Source organism: Heteronotia binoei, chromosome 15 (assembly GCF_032191835.1).
Source record: "Heteronotia binoei isolate CCM8104 ecotype False Entrance Well chromosome 15, APGP_CSIRO_Hbin_v1, whole genome shotgun sequence".
Taxonomy (NCBI): Eukaryota; Metazoa; Chordata; class Lepidosauria; order Squamata; family Gekkonidae; genus Heteronotia; species Heteronotia binoei.
The window spans coordinates 64,790,339-64,801,780 of NC_083237.1; the positions used below are offsets into that span (position 1 = coordinate 64,790,339).

Below are 11,442 nucleotides of genomic sequence, written 5' to 3' on the forward strand. Positions count from 1 at the left end.
AGGTCTATGAGTGTCTCCTAGCCATGACAGGTGACTGGGGGGAACCTTCACATTCAGAGGCATTAAACCTCTGCATCCCAGAGTCCTCAAACAAACTTCTTTCCGACAATATGTTGTCGAAGGTTTTCACGGCTGGAGTCCGTTGGTTGTTGTAGATTTTCCAGGCTTTGCGGCCACAGTCATGGCATTGTGAGACCTGACGTTTTGCCAGCAACTGTGATTGGCATCCTTAGAGGTGTAACCCAGAAAGCTGGAGTTCTCTCGGTGTCAGATTGAGAAGAAGTTGGTAGGCAGGTAATTGATATCTTCTCAGGCAGGTGGGGTAGGGCGGAGTCATTATCTTGTGGGAGCTTACCCGAGGGGGGTTCCTTTGTATACGGATTGGCTGTTGAAATCCTAATCTTATCTGTAGTGCTGTTGCAAGCTGTAGGGCATTGTGTTTTCCAGGACTGGAAGCCACGCCCTGTTCATTTTTAAGCTTCCTTCCTTCCTGTCGAAATTGAAATTCTGTCTGACAGTTTGCAGACCTGACCGATGCGGCAGCTCGAAACATTGAAGCCCTGCGACTGGCCAAGCAAGAGGCCAATGAGTATCGTCGGCAGCTGCAGGCCCTCACCTGCGACCTGGAGTCCCTGCGAGGCTCGGTAGGTGGGGGAGGCAGAGCGATGCTAATGCCAAGAACAAAGTTGGAGTCCAGGGGGGCAACCTTTAAGACCAGCAGCCTTTTCTTCTGGGTATAAACATGTGCGCGTGCACACCTTTTAAGACCATCAAAGTTTAATTCTGGGTATAAGTATGCACACAAAAGCTTATTCTCAGAAATCAACTTGGTTGGTCTTCAGGTTAGCCGCCCTGAGCCTGCCTAGGCGGGGAGGGTGGGATACAAATAAAATTTAATAATAATTTAATAATAAAGGGCGCCTGTTGCTTCAGACCGACATGGCAGCTTGCCTGAATCTGATGCCCAAGTTGCGCAGTTTCTGTAAGGCAAGGAGCAACCACAAACTGTGGGTGGGAGACCAGAGCACACCTCCCTGGAATGTCTGTGCCTTTCAGCCTGCACAGCTGGTTTTGTTATTGCTGGGGTTGCCAGCCTCCAGGTGGGACCTGGAGATCTCCCAGAATTACAATAGATCTCCAGACGACAGAGGTCAGATTCCCCTGGAAAAAAAGGGCTGCTTTGGAGAGTGGGCTCTATGGCACTGTACCCCACTGAGGTCCCTGCCCTCCTCAAACCCACTGTGAACCCTCTGTCTCCTGGCTTCATCCTCAAATCCCCAGGAATTCCCCAAACCCAGAGTTGGCCACCCTCTCAGGAAAGGAACCTCCCCTTCCCTGGTCAGTTGAGGGTTTCCTGGTGATCCTCTCAGTCCCTTTCACCTCTGCTAGCAGCTCTCCCGTCTTCCTTGTCCCAGAATGAGTCACTCGAGAGGCAGCTGAGAGAGATGGAGGACCGCTACGCCCTGGAGACAGCCAGCTACCAGGACACGGTGATGCGGCTGGAGGAAGACACCCGGACGCTCAAGGAGGAAATGGCTCGCCACCTCCAGGAGTACCAGGACCTCCTGAATGTCAAGCTGGCCCTGGATGTTGAGATTGCCACCTACCGCAGGCTTCTGGAGGGAGAGGAAAGCAGGTCAGTGATAGCAGGTCTAGTGCTATCAGTGCTGAACCTCACTTAAAAGGGTCACCAGGCAGTGGTTTATCCCATTATGTCTATCAGAAAGCCACAGTGCTTAAGCCACAGCAATGGCTATGATAGAAAACCACCGCTGGTGTCTCCGCTGACCTTCCTTGGCTCTGGAAAGGCCTCCTCTTGCCTTGTCCCTGCAGTCCAAGCAATTCTTTTGAGAGATTCTTCCTTTGACTTTTTTTGGTCTGTTCAGAAAAATTGATTGACGGGGGGGGAGGGGAGGGAAGAAAGATTAGGACTGAATTCCACAACCCACGCCATTCTTCTTCTTCCTTTGCCCCCTCTTTCTCTGCAGGATCACCATCCCTGTGCAGACGTTCTCCAACCTTCAGATCCGAGGTGAGGAACTCGTTCTCTCATGGGGAGCCGTCCCCAGGTTGTGAGTGAATTAACATTAAAGCTGTGAGCCACTAAGCCACTGTGAGCCAGTTTGGTGTAGTGGTTAAGTGTGCGGACTCTTATATGGGAGAACCGGGTTTGATTCCCCACTCCTCCACTTGCACCTGCTGGAATGGCCTTGGGTCAGCCATAGCTCTCGGTGAGTTGTCCTTGAAAGGGCAGCTGCTATGAGAGCCTTCTCCAGCCCCACCCACCTCACAGGGTGTCTGTTGTGGGGGAGGAAGGTAAAGGAGATTGTGAGCCGCTCTGAGACTCTACGGAGTGGAGGGCGGGATATAAATCCAATATCTTCTTCTTCTTCATCTTCTAAACCTTGGGCTTCCCTTCCCCTATTCCGTGAGTGACGCGATGTAGGGATTCCATCTTCCAGGTAGGGCCTGGGGATCCCCTGGAGTTACAGCTCATCTCCAGAGAACAGAGATCAGTTCCCCTGGAGAACACGGATGCTTTGGAGGGGGGACTCTATGGCCTTGTACCCCACTGAGGTCTCTGACCTGCCCAGGCTCCACCCCCAAATCTCCAGGAAATTCCCAGCCTGGCAACCCTGCCCATCACCATCCCCCACCAGTGGCCAGGGAGGGAGGACCTGGCAACCCGCTGTGATGGCCAAGGATGGTCTTTGCACAGCCTGTTTCCTTTTGAGGAAAGGATTGTGGGGGTGGGGGTGAGGAAAGAGTGGGACATCTTGGGAATGTAAATAAAGTTGTCTGGACACAAGAAGAAAACCTGGGAAACTTCAGGGAGTAAAAATGGAACATTAAGGCAATCTGGAAAACGCCTCCTTCTATTGATCTGCACAGCCTGTTTCCTTTTGAGGAAGGGACTGGGGTGGCTCGATGTCGCCTTTTTGACAAGCCAGGGGAATGGGCCCATTTAGCAAGATCCGAAGGAAATGGAAGGAGGGAGGGAGCAAGCAGAAGGAGCAATTAAAACATCTTTGTGGCGTTTTCCAGACTGCAGCCACCTTTGGGGTTTTCACGGCTGTTGTGGCCACGTTCTGGTGATCTGCCGTGATCGATTCACACATACATTCCCCCCCATCCCTGTTGTGGTTTCATCTGTTCGCACTCACACTGAAGACCCGATTTTCCAAAGGGGGGCAGGTTGCATATGTGCTGAAGCGTTGCAGTGTTTCCATAGCCTCAAGGGGGCTGCATAACGCCTGTTCAAGTACATTCTCTGCCCATCACACTGCAACGGAGGGTCCCTCCCTGGTAGACGGTCTCATCTCAACTGGTCGCCTTCCACCCCACGCACATTTGAGCAGTCTGTCTGATTGGCTCCCCCCCCCCAAAAAAATTAAATTCCTTGCATCATGTCAACAGTTCCAGTGGCATAGCTAGTGTATTTGACACCCCGAGCGGAGCATTGTTTAACAGCCTTCTCCTCTGTATGACAAAATTGTCCAGGTTAGGGGTCAGGTAGGCTCACTCCTGATGGACCCAGTGGAGCGAATAGGTTTACTGTATGTGGCCATTGGCCATCACAATATAAAATCATAGTATAAAGACTTACGTACAAAAATATTGTACTTCAAAACCACATCTTCAGATTAGAACTATGCACTTCTAAAATACATCATTTGATATATTTCAAATCATAATAACGACGCTTAACGATAGAGCTCGATGTAGCGCATTAGTAGGAGCCACCTTGGATCTAACTTTTCTAGCTGCAAGTGCAAAAAGCGCTACCTCGTGTGAGACTAAGGGCTTGGTGCCCGACAGTAAAAGCATCATTCATTCATTCAGTGGAGCTTCCACTCAAGTAAGCATGCGTGAGGAGGGGTTCTCCCAGGCAGGGCCAGCCCTGGGGCGCATGGTGTCCCAGGCAAACTCACTGTCTGCCGCCCCGCAACCCCGAGGAAAACTAGTTTAGGAAAGGATTGTGGGGGTGGGGGTGAGGAAAGACTGGGGCATCTTGGGAATGTAAATAAAGTTGTCTGGACACAAGAAGAAAACCTGGGGAACTTCAGGGAGTAAAAATGGAACATTAAGGCAATCTGGAAAACGCCTCCTTCTATTGATCTGCTTGGCCGGAGGGTCCTTCTGTTAGCCCCACAGTACAGCTTCTATCCTACTTTTTCATGGGGCTCCGCATCATGCATCATGGCCTCCTGTTCAAAGAGAGCGTCCCTGCCTCTGATGCTCTCAGACTGCCCACCAGACCCCAGAATGGTGCTGCAGGTTTCGGGGCAGAATTTCTCTCTGTGGGACTCAACATGCAACCAACTCGGAGCAGGCCGGCCTGTCCCTGGTGAAGAACCTCGGCTGCTAAAACCCAATTTAAAAAACGAGGCCATACTCAGACAGTCGCTTCAGGCTGCTTCAGTCTCCCCAGTGGTCCATCCAATCAGGCTTCCTTTGTTCAAAGATGCCCAGGCTAATTCAGAGAGATACCCACTGTCCTCTAGGTCCTGGTTCACCCCTTCCTTCTCCTCCTCCCCCACCACCAACACAGAGGACTAGCAGCTTGCTTAAAGGCTCCTGAGAGTTCCTGGCAGCAGCTAGAGTGAGGGAGCCTCTGCACCAGCTCTGTTCTGCACCGGCTGCCTCAGGCACCTGCATTGTGGCTGGCTTGTTCTTGATGGGCTGCTACGCCTATTCTTCTTGCTGCATGAGAAGTCCCTTGAAAATAGGGTTGCCAAGTCTGACTCAAGAAACATCTGGGGATTTGGGGAGCAGAGCCAGGAGACTTTGGGGTGGAGCCAGGAGCAAGGGTGTGACAAGCACGATTGAACTCCAAAAGGAGTTTTGGCGATCACATTTAAAGAGACCTTGCGCCTTTTAAATGCCTTCCTTACATAGGAAATATTGGAGGAGAGGAGCACCTTCTATGGGGGCCCATAAAACTTGACCCCCTGGTCCAATCTTTTTGAAACTTGGGAATTGTTTTGAGAGGAGGCATTGGATGTTATACAGAAATTTTGGTGCCTCTACCTCTTAAAACGGCCCCTCTGGAGCCCCAGATACCCACAGATTAATTCTCCGTTATACCCTATGGGAATCGATCTCCATAGGGAATAATGGAGTGGCCAGTAGACATTTCCCTCCCCCCTTGCTTTCTGATGACCCTGAAGTGGGGGGAGGGCCTCCATACCAGGGGATCCCTTGCCCCTTACCTGGGGATTCAGTAATCAACAATGGGATCACAGTGGAGATACATTACGAAAAACCAACAACGAACTGTGATGCCCAGAGGCCACCATGCTTTTTATTATATATAATTACTTAACGATATACATACTTTAAAAATATAAAACTACTTTTAGATTGACAAATGTCTTTGATACAAAAATCCACAATAACAACCATAAGGGAGGGACGGTGGCTCAGTGGTAGAGCATCTGCTTGGGAAGCAGAAGGTCCCAGGTTCAATCCCCAGCATCTCCAAAAAAGGGTCCAGGCAAATAGATGTGAAAAACCTCAGCTTGAGACCCTGGAGAGCCACTGCCAGTCTGAGTAGACAATATTGACTTTGATGGACCAAGGGTCTGATTCAGTATAAGGCAGCTTCATATGTTAATTTGTTTGGGGAGGGACGGTGGCTCAGTGGTAGAGCATCTGCTTGGGAAGCAGAAGGTCCCAGGTTCAATCCCTGGCATCTCCCACTAAAAAGGGTCCAGGCAAAGAGGTGTGAAAAACCTCAGCTGGAGACCCTGGAGAGCCGCTGCCAGTCTGAGTAGACAATACTGACTTTGATGGCCCAAAGGTCTGATTCAGTAGAAGGCAGCTTCATATGTTCATAAGAAACATTTAAACCAATGCCAATTGGTTTAAATGTTTCTTTGAGTTGTTATTGTGGATTTTTGTATCAAAGACATTTGTCAATCTAAAAGTAGTTTTATATGTTAAAAGTATGTATATCGTTAAGTAATTATATATAATAAAAAGCATGGTAGCCTATGGACATCACAGTTTGTTGTCGTTTTTTTGTAACCCACCTGGGGATTGACAACTCTACTTAAAAAGCTTCTACCAGGAAACTCCCTTCCTTCCTGCTTCTTACTCGAGGTCCCTTTTGCAGTCTGATGCAGCTGTGCTGAGGTTTCCCCTGTTGCCTGGCAAAGAAACATCCGTTTGTCAGGAGGCTGCAGTTTGGGGTCAGTTAAGCCTACCAATGCCTCCCACTACCCAGCCCTTGAATACCCTGGATGTTCGCTACAGCTGCAGTGGAGTTCAGAAGTAGTTTGGCGTCACTCCGCCAAAGGCCTTCTGCATCCCCCGCTGTTTCTTCTGTTGTTGTCTCAAGGACCACCCAGCAGCCCACCAGTAATCCCCCAGCAGATCACCACCTTCGCTATTGGGGATTTATGCCAATGACAGGCTGTTCTTTCCCTCCTCGCCAGAAACGAGCCTGGACACAAAATCTGTTTCTGAGGCCCACCTGAAGAGGAGCATAATGGTCAAAACGGTGGAGACCAGAGATGGCGAGGTAGGAAAAGACTAGCCCTGCTTTTCTTGTGCTTTGTGGAAGCCTTCCGTTTCGGTTCGGAAAGCTGAAAGGAGCCCCGCTGAGTATGGAGTTCGAGCCTTTGCCCCCCAAACACAAAGCAACTTGCTTTCTTGCACAGAAAGAGATCCACCCCCCCACCCCCCCGGTCTGCTCTGCTTCTTGCCATTAGGAAATTCTTTGGCGTCTTCTCTTGTTATCTGTGGGTGAATGATTGGACACGCACCCGACTCCTCCATTTCTGTCAAGATTCTTTTTAAACTATCAGCATATTTGAAGTTAAATCGCACTGACATGGAATACCCGCTTTCCTCAGCCTTTCCCTGTAGGGTTTGTCTTCTAGACCCTTCATTCTATTCACTATTCTTTTCAAGTTCATACTTCTTGAATTGTGATACCCGCAACTCCAAACAGCGGTGCCACAGTGGAACAGGCTTCCTCAGGAGGTGGTGGGCTCTCCTTCCTTGGAGATTTTCAAACAGAGGCTAGATGGCCATCTGACAGCAATGAAGATCCTGTGAATTTAGGGAGAGGTGTTTGTGAGTTTCCTGCATTGTGCAGGGGGTTGGACTAGATGACCCTGAAGGTCCCTTCCAACTCTAGGATTCTTCAGGAGGTGGTGGGCTCTCCTTCCTTGGAGGTTTTTCAACAGAGGCTAGAAGGCCATCTGACAGCAATGCTGATTCTGTGAACTTGGGCAGTTCATGAGGAGGAGGGCAGGAAGGGTTGCATCGATGCTTTGTTCTCGTGGCCCTTTCCTACATGCCGAGAGAAATGCTGATTGACACTTTGGGGTCAGTCAGAAATTTTTCTCCGGGCCACTTTGGTCTGGAGGTTTTTGCCATCTTCTGGGCATGGAGCAGGGGTCACTGGGGATGTATGTGCAGGGGGAGGTATTTGTGAATTTCCTGCATTGTGCAGGGGGGCGGGAAAGGCCTTTTATTGCAGCATGCAAACAAAATAAAGCAGGGGGAAGGGGTCATCAGCGCGGATTGAAATTTACGTGGGATGTAAAGGCAGAGAGAGAGACTGGGATAGGAAGCCTAAAGTTTTGAAAACATTTTTCCTTTTAATGCTTTAGTGAACAAAGGAGGGGTGGGGTTTGGCATTCTTTGGAAGCCTAACATTACAATGGTGGCTGAGCTATATGGCAAACTGTCAAAATTAAGAAGTCCTTGGGATCTATCCACTTGGAGGAAAAGTGCTATTCGCAAAGGACAGGCTTTAAAAACTGCCAAAATCACAACCCGTGTGCGGGATCAAATTTAGAGAATCACAAAGAGAAAACCATGAAGTCAAAATGAAAGGCTTACTGTTCTGAAAATCTGAAAATTAGGGAGGGACGGTGGCTCAGTGGTAGAGCATCTGCTTGGTAAGCAGAATGTCCCAGGTTCAATCCCCGGCATCTCCCACTAAAAAGGGTCCAGGCAAGTAGGTGTGAAAAACCTCAGCTTGAGACCCTGGAGAGCCGCTGCCAGTCTGAGTAGACAATACTGACTTTGATGGACCAAGGGTCTGATTCAGTACAAGGCAGCTTCATATGTTCATATGTTCTGCAGGAAGATGTGAGTGTGTAACTTTGGCAATAGGAAGTGGAAGGTGGATTATCTCAAAAGGCGCAATAAGCCAGGTTGGTCAAGCAGGTGAGCAGAAATCTGAGCTCAATGCTTGGGCGCCCTCTGCTGACCACAGACCTGACCACGTGCATGCCTCTTCTTTCCCTCATTTCTTTCTTCTCCTGGGCAAGTGCCAGTCATGGCTAAAGGATGGGGGGGGGGGGAGTAGCTGGGACTTAAACCTCTTATCTGCTGCTAGTGCATTTTCCAGGCATCTCCTACTACTTCGCTTTCGCTTAGGAGGGAAGAAACTGCATCCTGTAACTACAGTTATGTGGATGTAACATTCCAAGTCAAACTACAACTGGATCCCCCTTTAGCTTTAAAAAGCATCCACTGGGGGCCAGAATTTAATTGCTCTCCCCCCCCCATGCTACTTATTAACAGTAGAGAGCTGTAAGGTTGCCACCTTCAGCTGGTGCCGGGAGATCTCCTGGGATTCCAGCAGATCTCCTGACGACAGAGATCAGCTCCCCCGGCTGCATTGGAGGGTGGACTCTAGGGGGCATCACCTTCCTGCTGACCTCCCTTCCCTTCTGAAACTCCTCCCTCCCTAGACTCCACCCTTGAATTTCCAGGGATTTCCCAATTTAGGGTTAGCAACCCCGTGAGGAGGAACAGAAGCAAAGCTGCCAGCCTCCAGGTGGGTAAAGACAGCACAACCGAAGTTATAGCGACCAAATAACTAAGAATGTATTGAAACAAAATCATACCAGTATGTTCAATAGAAGACTAAATTGCAATAACCATTCCCCAAAAGTTTCACAGTTCCATCCAAGGAGTCCCAACGAACAGGAGGTCGACTTGATTATTCGAATCCTTTTCTAGCAGACGGTGCTCAAACCAGAGGCAAAAGCTGGGGAAGTTATTGCTATTTAGTCCTCTGTTGAACATATTTGTATGATTTTGTTTCAATACATTCTTCGATATTCGGTCACTATAACTGGTTGTGCTGTCTTTAGCCTACAAGTGACCTCTCTCCCTTGACCAGCCTCTAGGTGGGGCCTGAAGCTCTCCTGCTATTACAGCTCTTCTCCAGAGAATAGAGATCTGTTCCCATGGAGAAAATGGCCACTTTGGAGGCTGGGCTCTACAGCATGATATCCCACGGAGATCCCCCCTCAACCCTCACCCTCCGTAGGCTCCACTCCCAAATTCCCAGGTTCCCAACTTGGAGTTGACAACCCATACCCCAAATCTAGTGACATTGGACCGCTGTTTCTAGTTATCGTCTATTTAGGCTGACCTCACATTATGAATTTTTTAAAAAAAAAACACTAGGAAATTGACATTTTCTGAATGCAAAATTTTGGGGAAATGGCCAAAATGACTGAGTGCTGATTTTAAGGTTGCCAGGTTGGGAAACTCCTGGAGATTTGGGGGTGAAGCCTGGGGAGAACAGGGACCGCCATGGGGTGGGGTCCAATGCCAAAGCGCCCATGGTCCAGAGCTTCTGTTTTCTCCAGATGAATTGTAATTCCAGAGGATTCCCAGATGCCACCTTGGAGGAGGCCGGCATCCCTAGCGGATTGTTTACTCGGATCCGTTTTTACCCCCCATTGTCAGCTACGACCTCACAAGTGGCTTTCTGCAGTGAGCGCCTTCTCCTTCTCCTCCTTCTGCCTGCAGGTGATCAAGGAGTCCACACAGGAGCACAAGGAGGTGGCGTGAAAGCAGCAGCCGCCCAGTAGAGGAGCTCGCCTGTAGCTGTAGGATGCTAGCTAGGAGAACTTGCCTGCCTTCCAGCGCTTCCCTCCCATGGCCCACCAACAGCTGGATCATCTGCAGCAGCCACACCAAACGTGCCCACGCTGGCAAGAGGCAAGGAAGCAAATCTCAAGCTGCCTTCAGGCTTGTCAATGCAGTGTTCTTGGGGGCCCAGCTCTTCTTCTGCCTCCTTCAAATAGCATTGTTGACTTCTCCAAGCAGCAGTTTAGACACTAGACCGTGCCTTGTCCAGAGATCGCCTCTCTTGATGCCAACATTGGATGCTTCTCAATAAACCTACTAATAAATAGGATTGGTTTTCATTGCTGATAATGGAATGTGCTGTGAGAAAGGGGGAGCATGAGAATGTGTGTGTGTGAACAGAGGGGGGTGGGAAAGGACTGCGCCAGTCGCTAAGAGACTTTTGAAGGCCAAGGCCAGTGGTGCAAAAGTAAAGTAAAAATTATGCTTAATAAAGGACTTGTCAGGACGTGGAACTTCAAACAGAGTCGGATCATAACGTTGCAAAATTAATCCATTTATTTGAGAACACACAGTCTTAGCAGAGTAACGAGTTGAGTTTGATAACGGGCAGGCCGAAGCCTTGCCTTTTTGTACATTTCAAAGAGAGGAAACAATACAGCATTCTCACACCCTTGGAGACAGTCGGCACTTCCCATACTCCTCTTATCTCTCTCCCAGGAAGCTTCCCCCTGATCTCCTTGAATATGCTAACTTCAAAGGCCCAGATGGTTTTAGGTCTAGTGTGAAATTCTTCTCCTTGCGGTTAAGAATTGCTTTGAGGAAGGATACATGTTGCTGTTCTCACGTTTAGTAGGGGCAGCCGATATGGTACAGTAAGATGCAATATGGGGTTAGTCATGTCAAGCAACTACATTCTAACAGTTACAGTTATTATAGTTAAGTTACACGTCTGACTGGACTTTTAACTGAGTAATAAAACACAATGTTTTACTTTACTTGCGCTGTTAAATACTGATTTCGATACGTCTGGAGTTCACACAGAACTGGCTTTATTTAGTTCAGTTTGCTTTATTACGGTCCATGACCAAATACACAGCACAATGCAGGCCAACAACAACCACAGAAAAATTGTAAAAATCAAGATGGACCTCAATAGGTAAAACGTGAGATATTTAAAAAATAAATGTGAAAATAAAATATAGGACATTAGTATGAATAATGAGATATGACAAATAATACAGTCGTGGTCAAACATCCTCTAGTTTAATAAATATAGTACATATAATAAAAAATTTAAAAATTATACAGCTTCAGAAAAAATATTAATTCGAATACACTGGTTAAAATTACAATCTGTTACCTCGACATTAACTTGTAAGAACCATAAAATGCAATTTGATTGCATGGGAACAAAAGTTGGCAACTTTATGCATGGTCTCTGTATTTATATCCGTTTCAGTAGCATTTGTGATGGTATACAGAGTACTGAGGCATTTAAGAAAAGATAAAACACAAGTTTGGAAATATTCAAAAAACAGTCAGTTCAGGACCCCTTCTTTACATAATCCTCACGAATTCTCCTAGCTGCCG

General features: G+C 48.2%; 1 protein-coding gene across 2 annotated transcripts in view; it reads left to right on the forward strand.

Moving 5' to 3' along the window:
- The window catches only part of GFAP (glial fibrillary acidic protein), a 32,151-nt gene extending 21,974 nt beyond the window's left edge, over positions 1-10,177 (forward strand). Inside the window, exons 6-10 of one of the 2 annotated variants that reach the window (XM_060256040.1) lie at positions 519-644; positions 1,416-1,636; positions 1,989-2,032; positions 6,441-6,526; positions 9,790-10,177. In XM_060256040.1, the coding sequence (XP_060112023.1) occupies positions 519-644; positions 1,416-1,636; positions 1,989-2,032; positions 6,441-6,526; positions 9,790-9,831 (519 nt within the window). In that variant the 3' untranslated portion in view covers positions 9,832-10,177. The remainder of the gene's footprint in view (positions 1-518; positions 645-1,415; positions 1,637-1,988; positions 2,033-6,440; positions 6,527-9,789) is intronic. The other variant, XM_060256041.1, reaches the window with a different exon arrangement.
- Positions 10,178-11,442: the final 1,265 nt, after the last annotated feature.